The sequence below is a fragment of the Hemibagrus wyckioides genome, linkage group LG09 (genome assembly GCF_019097595.1).
Source record: "Hemibagrus wyckioides isolate EC202008001 linkage group LG09, SWU_Hwy_1.0, whole genome shotgun sequence".
Taxonomy (NCBI): Eukaryota; Metazoa; Chordata; class Actinopteri; order Siluriformes; family Bagridae; genus Hemibagrus; species Hemibagrus wyckioides.
The window spans coordinates 27560657-27580656 of record NC_080718.1 but is presented as its reverse complement, the minus strand read 5'-3'; the positions used below and the strand labels follow the sequence as shown (position 1 = coordinate 27580656).

The following is a 20000-nucleotide window of genomic DNA, read 5'->3' as shown; positions in this document are numbered from 1 at the left end:
TTTGAGGCTTCAGTGAGGAACAGGATGAGGTTTGAGGTTTCAGTGAGGAACAGAATGAGGTTTGAGGCTTCATTGAGGAACAGGATGAGGTTTGAGGCTTCAGTGAGGAACGGGATGAGGTTTGAGGCTTCAGTGAGGAATGGGATGAAGTTTCAGGCTTCATTGAGGAACAGGATGTGGTTTGAGGTTTCAGTGAGGAACGGGATGTGGTTTGAGGTTTCAGTGAGGAACAGAATGAGGTTTGAGTTTTCAGTGAGGAACGGGATGTGGTTTGAGGTTTCAGTGAGGAACAGAATGAGGTTTGAGTTTTCAGTGAGGAACAGAATGAGGTTTGAGTTTTCAGTGAGGAACGGGATGTGGTTTGAGGTTTCAGTGAGGAACAGAATGAGGTTTGAGTTTTCAGTGAGGAACGGGATGTGGTTTGAGGTTTCAGTGAGGAACAGAATGAGGTTTGAGGCTTCAGTGAGGAACGGGATGAGGTTTGAGGCTTCAGTGAGGAATGGGATGAAGTTTCAGGCTTCATTGAGGAACAGGATGTGGTTTGAGGTTTCAGTGAGGAACGGGATGTGGTTTGAGGTTTCAGTGAGGAACAGAATGAGGTTTGAGTTTTCAGTGAGGAACGGGATGTGGTTTGAGGTTTCAGTGAGGAACAGAATGAGGTTTGAGTTTTCAGTGAGGAACAGAATGAGGTTTGAGTTTTCAGTGAGGAACGGGATGTGGTTTGAGGTTTCAGTGAGGAACAGAATGAGGTTTGAGTTTTCAGTGAGGAACGGGATGTGGTTTGAGGTTTCAGTGAGGAACGGGATGTGGTTTGAGGTTTCAGTGAGGAACAGGATGCAGTGTTCAGGTTTCATTGAGGAACACTGAGTAGAATAACACTCAGTGAAGTGTTATTGAGCTGTTTATGTTTCTCCTGCACACTGCTTGTGTTCAATCAAAATCTCTCTCTCTCTCTCTCTCTCTCTCTCTCTCTCTCTCTCTCAGACTTTTATATTCCTACAGAACCACATTTCCAGACTTCTATTTTACCAGACTCCTATATTTCCAGACATCTATATTTTCAGACATCTATTTTTACCAGACTTCTATTTTTCCAGATGTCTATATTTCAATAAACCCTAATTACCAGATTTCTATATTTCCAGATTTTTATATTTCCAGACTTCTTTATTTCCAGATTTCTATATTTCCAGATGTCTATATTTCCAGATGTGTTTATTCCAACACACACACATTTCCAGTTTTCTATATAAGAATGCCGGTGATACTGTATTGTTGGAGTGAAAGCCATTTTCTCTGAAATCATTTTTACTGTTTTATCAACTGTGGGAGATTTGCCAAAATTGTTTGAGATGCTGATCACCCTGTTACCCTGTTTCACCATGTCTTTTGGTGAAAGGTTTAGTGAGCAGATTTTTATTTTTAATTATTCATATAGTAAAACAAACAAGAAAAAAGGCCGGGTGATTCATTCATTTTCTCTTTCAAGAGGCAAAGCTGTCTGTTTATTTCAGTAAAAAGAGGGAAAATGAAAGGAAGCTGTGATTTTTTTGTCAGTATTCAAGTGTTTGGTGTTAAAGTGAAGGATGTGGAAATGGTTACAAACATATGAGGTTTTAATTTTGGAGAAATAATGAATTTGTATACAGAACTGAAAAGACACTCTGTTTCTCGGTGAAGCGTAGTTATGGCGGATCCGAAGGCTGTGTGAGAGTCTGACTCGCCGGCACGGTGTCTGTGTTGTGTGTCCGGCACGGTGTCTGTGTTGTGTGTCCGGCACGGTGTCTGTGTTGTGTGTCCGGCACGGTGTCTGTGTTGTGTGTCCGGCACGGTGTCTGTGTTGTGTGTCCGGCACGGTGTCCGTGTTGTGTGTCCGGCACGGTGTCCGTGTTGTGTGTCCGGCACGGTGTCCGTGTTGTGTGTTCGGCACGGTGTCTGTGTTGTGTGTCCGGCACGGTGTCTGTGTTGTGTGTCCGGCACTGTGTCTGTGTTGTGTGTCCGGCATAGTGTCTGTGTTGTGTGTCCGGCACGGTGTCCGTGTTGTGTGTCCGGTGAGTATAGAGGAATGTTGTTTAGCAGTCGGTATCGTGGTGGGGCATGAGAACATTGTCTCTGCCTCCAGAATGAACAGTGCCATTGTGGTGTTCTTGAATAATGTAGATAAAGTGAGAAATCTGATTCAGAATGGAATAATTGTTAATAATGAGTCAATACTGGTTTCTCCCGTCAGTTCTCCATCTAAGAAGGTTATGTTGTCCAATGTCCCTCCTTTTATTTCAGACGAGGCTATCTGTAAAGAGTTGTCTCGCTACGGGCGACTTGTCTCCCCCATTAAGAGAATCCCCCTTGGTTGTAAGTCCCCACTGGTGAAACACTTGGTTTCTTTTAGGAGAATGGTGTTTATGGTCTTCAAAGAAGGTGTGGAAGAGCTGAATGCCGTTTTTAAATTTTCTGTTGATGGATTTGACTACAACAATTTTGTCTCTTCAGATGCAGATATTAAGTGTTTTAAATGTGGTAAAACAGGGCACCTTGTTTGGGCCTGCTCTGAGAGGCAGAGTGACCCCGGTGTTTCTGAGCGACCCGAGGTCGTTCCCCCTGCGGCTACAGTTCGGCCGGGTGCTGAGGGCCCCAGAGCTGCTGCTGCACCAGACCCTAAAGAGAGTGAGAGTCAGACTGCAGCCCAGAAGCCCACTAGAGCTACGCCTGCCCCAGAAAAGCCATACACATCCGAACTGGCTGCGGAAGAGCCATGCTCGGCTCAACCGGACCGGGAGAAGCCGTGCTCCACTGAGAAGAGCTCAGTGGGTTCTGGAGCAGTTCTGGAGTTTCTGGAGAAAAAACAGGCAAAAAGGACACAAAGGTGGAGGAATCAGACAGTGATGACTGCATGTCAGACTCAGTTTTAATGTTTGATTCTCAGTTTTTTCCATGACCGCAAACAGTTTATTCATGATGTTAAACACTTCAGAAGAGAAGGAGCGTTTATTGATGTAGAAATTTTCCATCTGAAGAAACTGGTAACAAGAATGAACTGGGAAAACTCTGGAAGAACTGGGAAAAAATAATGTGTGGTGTTTTTTATTTTAGAGTGTATTTTACCCTCTGCTTAGTTTTATTTATTTTATTTATTTTAATGAAGGGTATTAATATTGTGAGTTTAAATATTAATGGAGCAAGAGAGCAGAATAAGAGAGCTAAACTGTATGGTCTTTTAAAGCAGAAGCACATTGACGTTGCCATGCTGCAAGAAACCCACAGCGATACCAGCAATGCTGCTGATTGGGTGAAGGAGTGGGATGGGTTGGTCATTTTAAGCCATAACACAACGCTCAGTGGTGGAGTCGCCTTGCTCTTTGCTCACACTTTTATTCCTTGTTCTTATTCAGTTGAGGAGATTTTAAATGGGAGGTTTTTAAAAGTGAAAACTTTATGAGAATGAGGTTTTAGTTTTTATCTGTGTGGACACTCCCACCAGTGCAGTGGAGAGGATGACATTTTTAGACACATTGAACAATGTCATTGCTGACTGCAACACTGCAGAAATTGTAATTCTGGGTGGAGATTTTAACTGTACTACAGATATTTTAGATTGGAACCACACAGAACCTCACATGGCTTCCCGTAAGCATCTGTGGGAGATGATGGAGGCCCACGAGTTAAGTGACATATTGAGAACTTTTTATAAGAAAAAGACAGTACACGTGGGCCCATGCCATAGATAACACACTCTCCCTGGCGAGATTAGATCGTTTTTATGGTTTTAAACACCAGCTGACATTTTTTACAAAGTGCAGAAAAAGGGAGACCTGTCACATCTGAAAAACTGGCGCCCGGTCTCACTACTGTGCGCTGACTGCAAGCTGCTCTCAAAAGCATTAGCCTCGAGACTGACTAAGGTAATGGAGCAGCTCATTCACCAGGACCAGACGTACTGTGTGCCTGAAAGGTCCATATTCGATAACGTGTATCTAATTCATGACATTTTGGATGTCTCCAGGCTATTGGGCTTAAAGACTGGTCTGATTTCTCTAGATCAGGAAAAGGCTTTTGACCGGATTGAACATGAATATTTGTGGAAGGTGCTGGAAGCCTTTGGGTTCAACCCAGGATTTATAGCTATGATCAAGGTGTTGTACAGTGACATTGAGAGTGTACTGAAGGTTAACGCTGGTTTATGTGCTCCTTTTAGAGTGTACAGAGGGATCAGGCAGGGCTGTTCCCTCTCTGGAATGTTGTACTCTCTAGCCATTGAACCTCTTTTAAATAAGTTAAGAAGTAATCTCTCTGGTTTTAATATGCCACATGTTAATGCCTCAACATGTTTATCAGCTTATGCAGACGATCTGGTAGTGATGATAAACACACAGGAAGATGTGAATGTTTTAACTGATATTTTAAGGGACTTTTAGATTTTATCCTCTGCAAAGGTTAACTGGTCAAAGAGTGAAGCCATTTTAGTTGGGGAGTGGGGAAGTGGGCAACCGTCACTACCAGGAGGCTTAGCGTGGAAAAGAGGTGGTTTTAAATACTTGGGTGTCTACCTGGGGAACAAAGAGTTTTTAAATAAAAACTGGGAAGGTTCTGTAGAACACGTGAAGGGCAGACTGAGCAGGTGGAAGCGGCTGGTTCCAAAGATGTCCTACAGGGGGAGAATGCTGGTCATCAACAACCTCGCCGCGTCGTCCCTCTGGCACAAGGTGGCATGCGTGGATCCGCCTCCGAACCTGCTAGCGAATATCCAGGCCCTACTGGTGGACTTCTTCTGGGACGGTCTACACTGGATTCCACAGAGTGTTCTTCATCTGCCGAAAGAGGAAGGAGGACAGGGGCTGGTCCAGCTGTCCAGCAGAGCCGTAGCCTTCCCCCTCCAGTTCATCCAGAGACTCCTCACTGGACCCAGAGACTTAGTATGGAGAGCAGCAGCCAGTGGACTATTACACACAGTTCAAGGACTGGGGCTGGACAGAGCGTTGTTTTTAATGGACAAAGAAATGCTGGACATTTCTGGATTACCAGACTTTTACCGTGGACTTTTTAAAATCTGGAATGTTTTAAGAAACAGAACAAGGGCTGCAGAACGCTACACTGGCTGCTGGAGGAGCCTCTGGTGTATGGTGGGTGACTGGACATCTCCAGTGTGACCGTCCCTGCATTGTCCAGAACTGTCATCTCCTCAGGGATTGTAATGCTCCGGGAGCTTGTGAACATCGCAGGGTCAGACTTGTCGAGGGCAGAGGACCTGGCAGTGCGTATGGGACTGCGGTCCCTGCGTGTTTTCAATCAGCTCCTACACCACTGGAGATCTGCACTAACATCAGAGGAGTGTGTTCAGCTCATGGATTGTCATCATACAGAGACTGGGCCTGCAGAGGACGAACCCTTTCCTGAACATCGCTCCTGACCTCGATGGGTGTGCAGGCCCCCTCCTGGAGTGCCGGGGCGAAAGGGAGATGGACTTTGGGTCAGTGTCGGGGAAGTTTTAAATAAGAAAAAGCTGAGTGGGAGGGTAGACACCCCATGGAGAAATGTACATGGTTTTAATGATGATATTAAACCAGAGTGGACGCACTGTATAAACCACCATTAACCAAAAAAGCTGCCGACCTCCAATGGAGGATTTTACACTGTATAATCTCTGTGAACTCTTTTATTTCTGTTTTAAACCCTGATATTGCACACAACTGTCCATTTTGTTCACAGAGAGAAACAGTTTTTCATGCTTTTATTCACTGCTCCAGGTTACTGTTTGTGTTTTTAAGGTCTTTTAATGTTGTTTTTACTTTTCACTGTTTTATCTTTGGTTTTAAATATGTCAGGAGGAACAGGTTCAAATGCCAGTTGATCAATTTTGTATTTGGTCAGGTCAAAATGGCAATTATACCTGAGTAGAAAAAGCAAAATTGCACAAAACTCAGACTGTGATGCAAAGAGAATTTTCCTCAGACTTGTTAAATCAAGAATTTTAATTGATTTTAATTTCTACAAAAAGATGAATGATGTGAAGATATTTGAGAGTGTGTGTGGTGTCATGCTAATGCTCTGTATCAGAAGAGAAACTCTGCTTTGCACTAGAGCTAAACTAAATCCACCATTCTCTGATATGTCTTAACTTAATTTATTGAAATATTTGAATGTATATTTATTGAATTACTGAGTCACCCTGATTTTACTACATATTATGTGACTTATGTGTAAATAAAAGGATTGTAAAAAGTAAAAAAAAAAAAAAAGTCTCTCTCACTCTCTCTCTCTCTCTCTCTCTCTCTCTTTCTGTCTCTCCCTTAAGGAGTTTGAGTGAGGGATTACTGGGAGCTACTTTTGCTGACAGGCTGTCACCAGCTGCTCTAATACTCCAGCTAATGACCGTGTTCATGATGGGCTGATCACAGAGAAAAGAGAGGGGGGGGGTCAGAGAGAGAGAAAGAAGGAGAGACAGACAGAAATGACAAGAGAGACAGATAGACAGACATTAAATCTGAAAACCACATAGAGAGAGAGAGCAGAGAGACAGAAAGACAAAGAAACCAAAAGCAAATCACAACGGAAGGCAGATTAAAGCATAGAGACAGACCGAAAGAAAGAAAGAAAGAAAGAAAGAAAGAAAGAAAGAAAGAAAGAAAGAAAGAAGGCAAATAGACACGCATGCAGGAAGATAGAGAGTGAGACAGGTACAGCTTAGAGTAAGGATTATTTAAACACAGACAGGAAGGAAAGTGTGGTATTAAAAAAGGATGAGAGAGGAAAAAGAAAAAAAAAACAACAAAGAATGAGAGTAAGATAAAATTAAAACATAATGAGAGGAGAGGGAGAGCGAGAGAGAGAGAGAGAGAGAGAGATACATAGAAACCAAAAGCGAGAGGGGGAATCATAACGAAAGTCAGATTACAGCATAGAGACAGAAAGAAAGAAAATAGAAAGGCATACAGTAAGACAGAGAGTGAGTATAAAAGTAAAGCCCTAACTTGGAGGAAATGAAACTGAATTAAAGAGAGGTGGAAAAAACTAGTGTTGGGAGAGAGAGAGAGAGAGAGAGAGAGAGATGACCGAGAGCTTGATAAAGAGAGAAAAAGAGCAATAGATTAAAAAAAGGCAACACAAGTGGAGTCATTAAGGCTCAGGATGTTAGTGTGAGTTCATGCTGCTCTCCTTAATAATATTGAAGTGTAAGATGTGTGAGATCACACACACACACACACACACACACACACACACACACCGTCCCAGTGTAGAAGTGTAACTCTCGTAGAAGAGAAACGCTGATTGCGTTTGATTGCAGCAGTGAAATTCCCTGATCTGAGTGAGAGAGAGACTCAGGACTCATCACACTGACAGAGTGATATCACTGACTCATCATATTTACTCACCAACCTCACGCTTCACAACCTTATACAGCTCAGGACATGTGTTTCCAGACTTTCTATCATTATAATTTACAGACACCTATATCCCCATAAACCTTCAACTCCATACTTCTATAATTCCAGACATCTATATTTCCAGAATTCTCTATTCCCACACTTATACATTCACATAAAGCCACATTTCCAGACATTTATATTTTAAAACTACAGCTATAAACGTCTGAAATTGTAGACATCTGGAATTGTGGGTTTATTGGAATATAGAAGTCTGGAAATGTAGGGCTATGGAAATATAGAAGTCTGTAGAAATATAGAAGTATTTTATATTTCCAGACGTCTATATTTTCAGACTTCCATATTCCCATAAACACACAATTCCAGACGTCTATATTTCCAGACATCTTTATTTTCAGACTTCTGTATTTCCAGATGTCTATATCAGATAAACCCACAATTCCAGACGTCTATATTTTCAGACTTCTATATTTTTAGACTTCTATATTTCCAGACGTCTATATTCCCATAAACAGAAATTTCCAGACTTCTATATATTCCCAGATGTTTATATTTGCAGACATCTATATTTCCAGATGTCTATATCCCATAAACCCATAACTCCCAAAGACTTTCCAGTTATGATCCTTGCCTTAATGAATATGCTAAATTTTTTCAGACATCTATATTTCCAGACGTCTACATTCCCATAAACCCAAATTTCCAGACGTCTATATTTTCAGACTTCTATATTTCAAGACATCTATATTTCCAGACATTTATATTCCCATAAACCCACATTTCCAGACTTCTACATACCCATAAACCTAACTTTCCAAAGACTTTCCAGTTTTTATCCTTGCCTTAATGAATATGCAAATCGTGATGGGAACATTTCTACCAAAAAAGGCAAAATACAGGGCGGAGTTTATGCAAATAGATTAATTTCCCAAGTTTAAAATTTATAGTTTAGAAATAATCACACATCCTTTACCATTCACCTCCTATAAAATATTTTTATAACCTAAATTTTGCCCATGTTTAAACACACTGAACTGAAATGACTCTCGGGAAAGCCTTCACATTTTCCTTCACTTGGAATGAGATGCTTTCTGTAATTGCTAACTAACTAGCGCTCGCTTTTCTTCAGTTTATTGTAATCCAAAGCTGCGAGGGATTCTGTCATTTTTTTAGCTATTTTTTTCACAGAAGCTCTGATCTGTCTCTGGACTGATGTCAAACTGGACTCAGATCAATCGCCACCTCAGCAGGAGACAGAGAAAGAGGGAACATGAAAAAAAGAGGAATAAAAAAAGGAACATGGGGTAAGAGGGAGGTTAAGCAAATTCATAAAGAAAACAAACAAGATGTGTGTGTGTGTGTGTGAGAGAGAGAGAGAGAGATAGAAACAGACAGATAGAGAGAAAGAGGGAGGGATGCTATTAGGTCTTTCAGAGATCATACAAAAGCAAGGAGGGAGGGCAGTGTGTGTGTGTGTGTGTGTGTGTGTGTGTGTGTGTGTGTGCACCCACCCACAGGGAAGCTGGTTCTCGAGTGTGAACGAGGTGCCAGTTAGCAGGGTGACTCAACTGGTGCAGAATGGCTTTTCCAGCCAGTTTAACACCTGCACTCCTTAACTTCATCGAAAAACACCACATTCAGTGTCTGTGCCAACTGCACACACACACACACACACACACACACACACACACACACACCAAAAGTTTCAGAGTAACTGTTATAACCTCTAAGTTCTCCTAAATTCCTTTAATACCACAGCAATTTCTCATCTGGTTATAGTTTCATTTCAACCATGTTACAATCTTACTTTATAGCAGCCATATATCTGTATCTTGTTTAGTGATGTTTTCTGTAAGGAGATGTTTATTTAACATTTATGGAAGGAGTCTCCAGTGTCAGTGCTTTGTATCAGTTAGAGGATGTACAGAGGAGTTTAAGCTCTGGAATCTATTGGTATAACGATAAACGGATAAAAAGTTATAAATAAGTTAAGAAGCCTTTATTTGTCACACTACTGCACAGTGAAGTTCTTTCTTCACATATCCCATCCTTGGAGGGTTTGGGTCAGAGCGCAGGGTCAGCCATGATGCAGCACCCCTGGAGCAGGGGGAGGTTAAGGGCCTGGCTCAAGGGCCCCAACAGTGGCACGTTGGCTGTGCTGGGGCTTGAACCCTGATCTTCCAATCAACAACCCAGAGAAGTAACCACTTGAACAGTGATTCACACACACACACACACACACACACACACACACACACACACACACACACACACACACACACACACACACACACACACACACACACACACACACACACACACCCCTAGAGAAGACATTTCCAGTTCAGTGACAGAGCTTGAAGGCTGTCCTTCTGAATAACAGCACACCAACGAAATGTATCCCTTGAGCATGATTCGAAGTCTCGCCAAACAAGAAATTAATCTAATGATTTCCGGGCAATATTTGACATTTAAGATCAGTATCTGTTTCATAAGCGTTGGTTCTATCCAACTGAGGATACTAAAAGAAGAACGACTTGTGCAGAAAATCGACCATCTGGACCGAGTAACTCGACATCCTACACGGTCTGAGACAAACAGCAGAAGCCATACCAATAAAGCAAACGAGCATAAACTTTTTAGCATCGATTCCGCTTCGAGCCACATTCTCGACGAACAATTCCGTCTCTCTTCGCTTGACTGAGCTTTCTGATAAAGACACCCCCAAAATAGCTTCTTTATTTCCTCCCTCCCGTCCCCAATGCACATGGCTCGGCGTGGATGTTGCAACCTTTTAGTCAGTTTGCTTCAGAGCGAAGGGACATAAATCTCCCCGAGCGTGTGCGTCACTGAGGTCCGCATTGATAACAGCTGCCAAAAACAGCAGCCGGATGGATGGCTTGCGCTATTCTTGGCGCTGTGTGTTTATCACGGCCGAAGGAGCCCATTAAGTGGCGTGAAACACAGATGCATCAGAATCATCGGCTCTCGCACGGTCCGGGTCATGGCGGCACATGCTGGTAGTTAATCCTATCTGACACGCTCGATGAACACAAACCTAAACTAATTGGCGCTGTAACGATGACGGACCGAAGCAGGCATCTGATACTGAAAGTGTTAGCGATCATTTTATTCTAACGCTGCAGCTCCAAATGAGTAAATAATTTAGTCAAATAAAAAATCAAAAGTAATGTGGCTCAGGCTTTGGCCAGTGCAATTAGCCTGCAATTAAAGTCAGTTAAGTGACCGATTTATAAAACCTCCCACTTCAATTGAAATGATGATCGTTGTGTAATTATAAACTGACACCTCTCAGCCTTGACTGAACTGTTAACACCTTTTTCATGAACCTGTAATTAGCAGAAGTGGGTGGATCGTGATCGCTCATTTACATAGTAAGCATATGGGCTGCAGGGTCACAGCAATTGCAAAGAATTTGATGATATTTTATTGAGTACAAATAACATGATGAGACGGGATGAAAATTTTCATGACTAATTAGCTGACTTTCTAGGGTCCAAGCCTAGATTCCGCTTCCATCCAAAAAAAAACAAAAAAACAAAGGTCTAGCTGCTGTCCATCTTAAAAATGATCCCGTCCTGATCCGTCAAACCGACAAACCCCGCTAATTAACAGTTACCCTCAAGTGGCCCTATCCATCCTACTGATAAATCCCACTCAAGATTGATCGAGCATATCTAATCCCTTACTACTACCCAAGCAGGACACTAAATAAATGCAGCTCACGAGCAGTGGAGCTTTCTTCCGAGTCAGCAGGATCAAGCAATTTTACAACATTAATCTCAGCTCTTTCTGCTTTCCCTGATGTGTCACCCTGATACCGCCAATGATAGTCCCAGCAAGTGGTCATCTTTCCTGAATGCCACCCAAGCCTCAGAACTATTTATGATCGGACAGAGAAGACCACAGAGCGCCAATGTGGCTAGCACATAATAAAATCAATGACTCTCAGGATGGAGGATTTTGTCATCCATATTGATGGTGTCGTTGTTAAGCCTTCGCTAGTGGTTTGTAATCTTGGTGTATTGCTTGACCCCATTATGTACCTTCAAGCTGCACATAAATTCTGTCTCTAAAATTTAGATTTCTCACCACTGCAGCTTTTCCCTCTGCTAAACACTGAAAAGATGCTGAATCATCTTGTATCGTAGATCAAACCGATGTCGTTACCGTCCATCTCGATTTACTCTTCATTAGTCTCCCAAAAACATCTAGTCTTTGGTGCATTTAAATCTTTAACACCTTTCAGAACAATCATTGACCTGTAATGTTTGTAGCAACTTTCTCACTAGTCCAAGTAGTACCAGTTAAAGAACTAGCCTAGCCTGTTAAAGAACCAGCCTAGCCTGCTGGCTAGATTATTATTAACATTGATGCTGATTGGATTAAATCTGGTGATGTATGCAGCCACAGATAAAGAGGCATGTCATCACTTGCTGGTCCTCTTCATATTCACTGAGTATTTTTTTTCTTTTTCTACTTACCCCCGTACTTGAAGCAAGATTGGTTAGAAGGTAAGAAAGAGCTAAATAAACTGCTGGTGGGAGTGCTTTTTGAAAGCATCTGCATTCCACCCACCTTGCAGCCATTGGATTAAATGGCAAAAACGTGCACCGGTAGTTGAGTTCATAAAATATAATCACTTCTATTCACTCCTTTAGAATCTTTCCATGATCTTGACCTTCCCAAACAACTCCTCTGCTAGTACAACTCCTCGTTCTTGCTCAAATCAGAAGAGATACTCTTTCCTGGGTGGAACGTCCATGTGCTATACAACAAATTAATGTTGCTTCATGTTTTTTTTATAGCCTTTTACACCACTATTTATTAATTAAAACAGTTGATGTTTGAGGGAAATACCCTCATAGTTCTACAGGTATATAAACAACCCTGGTACGGTGTCAGAAAATACCACACAGCTATTTCAGTAATCTCAAGTTTCTCTCAAGCGCTAAAAATGAAGGGGAACCTAAATAATGAAAGGTAGGAACAGTGATTTATTACTATTATGTGTTTGTGTACCATGCAATCAATGCTAATCAATAGAGCCCACTGTTTGCAATATTTGTAAATCCTAGCAAAGCTCCTCAGGGCATCGAATCCTACTGCTATTGCTAATAAATCTGTCCCCAAATATGGCATTAAATTACCACTCTTCGCACTCCATCATCAGAAACACAAACACAATCAGAAAGCACTTCAGCAACAGCAGGACTGTTAAATTGCTACATTATAGGTTTGGATATAATTTTGTTCTCCAAAAATAATTGTAAGTGCAGTGCTATGGTTCTATGCCAAAATGCAGACTGCAGATTTACTGCTCATATATTACAAAAAAAGCCCAACTGTTATAAAAATCTTACAGCTTCACTGACCTGAAGATAATGACAAGGCCTCATGGGGGACTTGAGGTCTTGAGGCATCATAGGTTTCTCGAGGTTGAGCGAGGACTTGCGGTAGGCCTCTTTGGCCTGGCTAACAGTCAAAGTGGACCAAGAACTCCGCTTCATGAACTTGCCCTCAGGAGCCAAGGCCATGCCCTCACATGCTGAACACTTCACGTCATTGTTGCTCTTGGAGGTCTTAAGTGAAAGATCTCCAAAATGGCCTGGGACCGATTCCGGGTAGCAGTGACTTATGTGGTCCACATGGTGCCGACTCATGACACTGGGAGTCCGGTAGGTGCTGTCACTGTCTAGGTTATCATCAGAGCTCCACCACCCGGCGATCCCTGAGCGGTGCTTGGAGTCAGCTTTGCGCTCTTTGCTCTTGCTCCTCTTGCTGTGTTTGTGGTGGCCGTGGTGGTGCCCGTGATGGTGATGGCCGCTTTCCGAGCGCGAGTCTCCCTTGGTGCCGTTCATCTTGGAGGAGCCTTCCAGCGAGTGGGACTTGGTAAAGAGCTTCTGCACAGAGTGCACCAGGTGGCGGATCCGACCTGGACTCTCGTTCCGCTGCTCGCTGTTGGTGGTAGCCGTGGATGTGCGCTGGTATTGCAGCGTGTGGAATCCATCTCGATGGATGGGCAGCTGCTTCTCAAATTGGTCTAGGAGGTTAGCAGGTATTCGGTTCATTTTCCCAGAACCAGAACCACTACCTGCAACACCTCCTCCTACTCCACCCCCTCCAATAACACCACCACCGCCACTGCCATGCCCAGTGGTGCCATCCTCCCGCGAACTCTCATGATGTGAACTGTAATGCATCCTGGGAAATGTGCTGCTGGAAACGTGGTCAGAGGCCATGGAGACAGGCATCACCATGCACTCCGAATGGATGGAGCTCCGCGGCGAGCAGCGGTGGTGGTCCATGGGGCAACTCTCTGTGGGGCTAAGAAGGTAAGACGAGCGGGGATCGGGAACACCATGTTGCAGGTGGTCGAGGGAGTGGTCGCAGTCTGTCAGGCCACAGGAGTGTCCAGTTGTGATGTTTAGCTGGGGACGACCGCCTGATAGACCTTTCATATTCCTGGGAGGGGAGGGGTAGCTGTCTTCATCGAAGTACTGGATGGGGGACCATGAATATGGCTGGTCTGCAAATGACAAGGAGAAACAAAGAGACTATGGGTCAAAATAGTCCTGTACCTTTTATTACTTAGCTGTCGACTAGACTTCTGCTTGATTCCTTTTTTGCTTTGACTAACTAATAATTATTCTTGGCTCAGCCACAGCTTAGCATTTATCAGAGCACAATGATGCTCTCAATCTTTCACAATTCTGCCACACAAATTGAAGCACAAGGCAAGAAATTCAATGAAAACTCTTCAAATTATTATCTGCTTTGTCTAGTTCATGTGTATGAACATCACATGATTGCATGAAAATATTGATAATTTTTTAAAACTGTGCAATTCCAATAAAAACTTTCTTTAAAAATCACAACGTGACAAGAACAGGAGCTGAGCCATCCACAAGCACTTCCCTGTAAGTCAGATAGAGAACATGGTTACCATTTCCATTTATCCAATGCAAAGTAAAATAATAGCCTATCATTTTAGCACCACGGTGCCATCCGTCAAAGCCAGCTTTGGTTGGAGAGTACTTTGAGGAGTGTCAGCAGTCGTCCTTGGGAAGCAAGACTCTGAGATTAAAACCACATTTGCTGGAATTTTTCGTCAAGGACAGACACAGGGATTCTAAGTTTGATCACTCTGATCACTTTCATTCGGTGACATTGCCGTGCCACGCTTGTTCATGCCTGTTTTAGTGGCCCGGGGGTTAAATTAGAGATTTACAATCTGAGATCGGGAAATGGGTTTTATAGTTGTGATAAAAAACAGTAATGATGCTACCTTGAGCAACAGGAGTAATTTAGGCTCAGTGAAGTTTACTGAGATGCTTAGAATTGTAAGTAGATTCATTTTCACCCGTACTTAGCCACATTTGTGTCCCTTAATTAATTTTAAATTTGAATCTTTCATTAACTGCCTTCATGCTTTGTCACTTCCTGAACATCTCGTCTCAGTGGAGGTGTGTTAAGACACTGTGCCTAAGAAAGTATTTTCAGAAGAGTCAGAAGACAATTACCATACTTATTGGAGCATGGCATCTTGCATCTTATGCAAATCACCAACTGTCTGACCTTCATAAGTCAATGTAGCAAAGAATAACCAAAATCTGTAAAAGACAGGGGTCAAACCGGTTGTTAGCTATTTAAAGTTATTTTCAACATCTCTATGCTAATCTGTATCTGTAAACACAACATGGCTCTCAGGTGAGGGTCAAGGACTGCATCGTCAGGTCCATGAGCAACCACGTCACACCAATCCTAAAACTTTGACCACAACGTCCACTTTAAGACTAACAGTCAAAACCCTACGGATATATTTGCTCTTTTGTTGTTCCCACTTTTCCAACACAGACTAAGTATAAAGGACATTTTGCCCTCCTTATCGTATTAGCATTTAAATGGCAACACATCCAGCACAAACGAGTCTGACAGATACAAACTCCCGTCCCTGTTTGGCTCTGGTAACAGGACTTGAAAAACAAAGTTAATGGATAATCGAGGCAAGAACTGCTTTCAAAGCAAAATAACATAACCTTCAGTGTTGGCAAAGCCTCAGATCGAGAGAGGAATACAATATAACAAGATTTCTGCGAATCTGTTGTTCGGCATTGATAAGATGCCACAAACGGAGTGACGGGAAATCACAAAAGAGACGCCAGCCTATTAACAATAGCAGATTTAAATCGTGCTGACACGTGAGATGCTTCCTTATCTGCACATGCCCTGTTATCCACAACATCTACCACGATTGCTTACTTTGTGCAAGTGGTGTGGGCCAAATTAATTACAGTTAATTGTAATGCTTATTTTGTGCGGCTTTCAAAAAAAAGGTTGTGCTTGCATTTTACAGCAGACACTCTTATCCAAAGCGACTTACATTTAGCGAATTTTATACCACTGTTTGTTGAGGTTCTTGCTCAAGGGCCCAGCTTGGTTTTCCTGGGATTTTAACTCACAACCTTCCAATCAGCAGCCCGATGCCATAACCACTGAGCTACCACTTCCCATTATAGTTACTTAAAAGAGTATTTTAATGCAGCTAGTTTTATCCTGGTCAGAATTGAGGTGTATCAAGAATATATCCTAGAGACAAGAGGCACCCTGGTTGGGACACCAGTCCATTTCACTGAACAGCTGACCACCATACCCATATGTACTTGTTGAGCATCTCATTCCAGTGTTGGTCCCCTACCTGCTGCTATAACAGCTTCCACTCTTTCTACTGTTGGCTGTCCACTAGATGGTTGGATTGTGGCTGTGGGGATTTGTGGTCATTCAGCTACAAGAGCATTATTGAGATCAGACACTGATGAGGATACTGTTGATCAGACACTGTTGGATGAGGAGGTCTGGGGTGCAGTGGGGTTGACTCAGAGTCAGGGCTCTGTGCAGGACACTCGAAATCTTCCACTCCAACTTGTCTACATGGAACAAGTTTGTGTCTCTTAGTTGCAGTGAAGGGAAATTCAAATGCAGCGTGCAAAGACATTCTATACAACTGTGTGCTTCCAACAGCTTGTGGAAGAACCACACACATGGATCTGATGGTCAGGTGTTCACATACTTTTGTCCATATAGTGTATTAATTATAAAACTTTTTTCTGGGCACCTTTCAGGACACTCAGGAAGTAATGGGTGTAGCACTGGGAAACAGTAGAAACATGGAAAAGGTTAAAGGGAAGGAAGTATCAAACAGAGCAGACCATCTTTAACAACTCGTAAGTAGGAAGTGGGAACTCAGAATTATGTAATTTTAAAGCTAGGTCAATTTGAGCTATGAAGTTCAAACAGTGATCTCTTGAAATGGTGATCTGATTGGTCCATAGGACAGATTTATACCAGGTTATGTGTCTATATTGATTGATGTAAAACAAATAACCAGTATTTTGTATACTGTGTGGTGTGAGCGACCATGCTGACATGAGGGCATATGCTGAACTCTGAGACCTTCCTAACTTTTTAGGTAGGAATTTCCAATTTTCTATCTTTATCAGAGATCTGAAAATCTGATATGCATGTACTTGTTAAACAAAGTATTAAACAAAATGCTGGAGCCCAGTTTATGGATGTATAGCGAAAGAAAGTTGAAAGAGTGTCTGGGAGCAGAGCAGCTCAAAGCCAGTCAGTAGGTCATGACCGGTCAGTAGGCCAGCTAAGGAGGATCACAGGAAGTGAGCTGGTGGAGGGTTTTGAAAGTGAGCAGCGGGATTCTGAAATCAATCTGCTACAGGATGGATGAGCAGTGAAGCTGTGGAGTGTTGACATGCTAGGCAGAAAAGATAGCAATGCAGTAATCTATCCAAGGTAAGAAACCGTGGATAAGCTTCTGTGTTGAGAAAAATGCTGGGTGTGGTCTAGCAATTCTGCAGAAAGCTTTCGTACAACTTCATACCAAGGGTAGTGGTTCTGGGAAAGAGACTGAGAGGATTCTAGCTCTTAAGCATTGTTTGACCACTAAAGAGCTCAATGAATCCAGAATCCAGATCTAGTTAGTCAATTCTCCAAAAGGTGATTTGTTAAAATTCTTTAGCATCAATATTTCAACTTGGTGCCCTCATTTGATAGGCTGGATACAAAACAAGAAAGCTACTGTCCTGAAAGCCCTCTAGAAAAACAATGAAATCTCAGGTCTCAGAAAACATGGACTCCCTGGTGGTTAAATCAGCAAGAAAATATTGACCTGTAGCAATCTCTTTAGCTCAGAGCAACCCAGGCTCATAAATGTGCTTAACATGAGCATCAATATCTATAGATGTCTCATCACTGTGCCAATAAAAGATCATAAAAACATCTTCAAACTATCATCAAACAATATGTGGCACTTTATCAAAACTCATGTCATGAACAAAGAGATGGATAAGAATGCCTGATCATCCATTTTTCAAGAGGTTAAGTGATGTCTTGTAGAAAAGCGTAGCTTTTATTGCAAAATCAAAAACGGGGGAAATCGTGTCCTTAACCCTCTGAGAAGCAGCGATGACCAGCAGACTGTTTGATTTGAGTCCAAATCAGTAGATAAAGTGGATGTGGCCAGCAGTGCTTTAGTGGTAATGGATTTTCTAATCGTTCAGTTTTTTTAGATGGAAAGAAATGAAAGAGAGACGTGATGGTTAGCCATGAGGTGATCTCTCCTCCATTGTGGAGTGCTAAGTTTGCCAGCAAGTATCTGTAACATTCCTGCAAGGACGAGCAGCATGACAAATATGAGCTGAAAGCTTTAAAAAAAAGCTGATGAGACATAGGCTTTAAATGTGTGGCGCAGAGTCAGCGAGAAGAGAGTATCACAAAGGAGATGGTATATCTTTTATAGTGGAGAGCTGTTTTTCACATCAATATGACCTTTAAGATGTAGGCTTATATGAGAGGATGACTAGCGCAGTAAAAGATGTGGTCAGAATCAGGGCCAAGGCACTGTGTTGTACAGGATACTTCAACCTTCACCAAAAAAATGGAAACAGTACTAGCAAGGAAAGAATGCTAATCAGACTGTGAGGTATCATATCATTCTAACTAGCTGTTTTTTTGATCGTCTGCAGGGATATAGATCAGATGTAAAATCTGCATGTGGGTGAATCTGCATAGTCATCACTTTCTGGTACTGGTATTTGCTCAGACTCAACTGCCGGACTTGCCCCTAGGGCTAGGGTAAGTTTTTGTTCTCACCAAGTGGCAAGGGATGTTCGAGGTCACGCTATGATGATTTTGGAAACCCGACTATGAGGTAATGAAAACAGGTGCCATAGAAGTAATGGAATAAATCATAGCATGACATCATCATAGCGTGACCTCGAACATTCCATGCCACTTTGTGAGAACTTTAGAGGGGCAAGTCCGGCAGTCGGGGCCTACAGATCTATACCTTGGATTTACTTATGACTTGCTCATGTTCCATGACTCCGCCTCCAATTCATGTGTAGGTGGTGGAGCCACTTTACGCCTACATTACATTTATGCCATTAGGCAGACTCCCTTATCTAAAGTGACTTACATTTTTATCTCATTTGCCACCTCAACCTGGCAAATATGGTTCCTCAGAGACAGGAACGAAAAGCAACCCAAGTCTCTCTGTTTGGAAACCATCTATCCTGGAGAGCATTGGAAGAATTTTCTCTTGTTGGAAGAAACAATCCTTTAGAGTCTGGGAATGGCCAAAAGAGTCAAAAGGTCAGTGCAAGGAAACTTACAGAAACATCTGCAGAGTAACTTTTTTTGCTTAGATAATTAATAATTAACAGCGAGGCATCTTTATTGCTGCTTTGAAAACAATCTACGTTGCTCTTCATAATCGAACCAGTTGTGTGAGCTAAAATCCCTGAGGCCATTTTGGCTATGATGTGCACGGGGATTCGAGTTGTTGCATCAGCAGCTCTGGAGAAAAGCACCGCAGTGCTGCTAGCTGGAGATCCGATAGCCTTTAGCACTCTTTGCTGTCGTTCCCTTATCCTGTGGTGTCAGTGTTTGCACACAGCTGAACGCTAAGAGATAGAGATGATGCAATAAAAAACAAACACACCTGTGCAGTTTTAGTGTCTGATTTATATGGAAAAGAATTCATGCCTTTAAACAGGAAGTAGTTTAAGAAAATGCTGATACTGGTGCACTGGTACTGAATGTGCTTCTCAGAATGGCGAAAAATATTACATGACATCATTTTATGCTTACGTTGTTTACTCATAGAGGTGTTTATTTGGAAAAGTCACAGTGAAAGTACAGATTTTTTGCTCTATACTCTATAATGACATGATTTGCATATCCGTCAATCAACCACAGATATTCCACACTGTTCATTTATTATACAGGACGTTATTTAAATTCTGTTTAAAAATTAATTTAAGTCCTAGGAAGTAAACAAGACGACTATTCCAGAGCGTAGAGGCGATTAATAAAAGCCTTCTTCTGGCTGAGTTGTGATATTAGCGTCCCTGTAAGAACTTCTCGGCATGGGATATACTGCTTCAGGAGATCAGCAGCTTTTGCTTCTAAATGCTAGCTTTCGGTTTTTACAGAAAAGTTCTCCAGCTTCTCATTATTTGCATTTGTGCTCTTGATTCGGGCCAAAGCTACAAATATACTTGTGGATCCTTAGCATAAAGG

The 20000-nt window shown here is 42.3% G+C and overlaps 1 protein-coding gene across 7 annotated transcripts in view; it reads right to left on the bottom strand.

Moving 5' to 3' along the window:
• dlgap2a (discs, large (Drosophila) homolog-associated protein 2a) overlaps positions 1-20000 on the bottom strand; it is a 269101-nt gene that overhangs the window by 75316 nt on the left and 173785 nt on the right. For 5 of the 7 annotated variants that reach the window (XM_058398495.1, XM_058398496.1, XM_058398500.1 and 2 more), the window contains one exon: positions 12776-13929. In XM_058398495.1, coding sequence (XP_058254478.1) covers positions 12776-13929 — 1154 coding nt within the window. Of the gene's footprint in view, positions 1-8890; positions 9029-12775; positions 13930-18894; positions 19048-20000 lie in introns of those variants that run through there. The other 2 variants (XM_058398499.1, XM_058398501.1) reach the window with 2 other exon arrangements.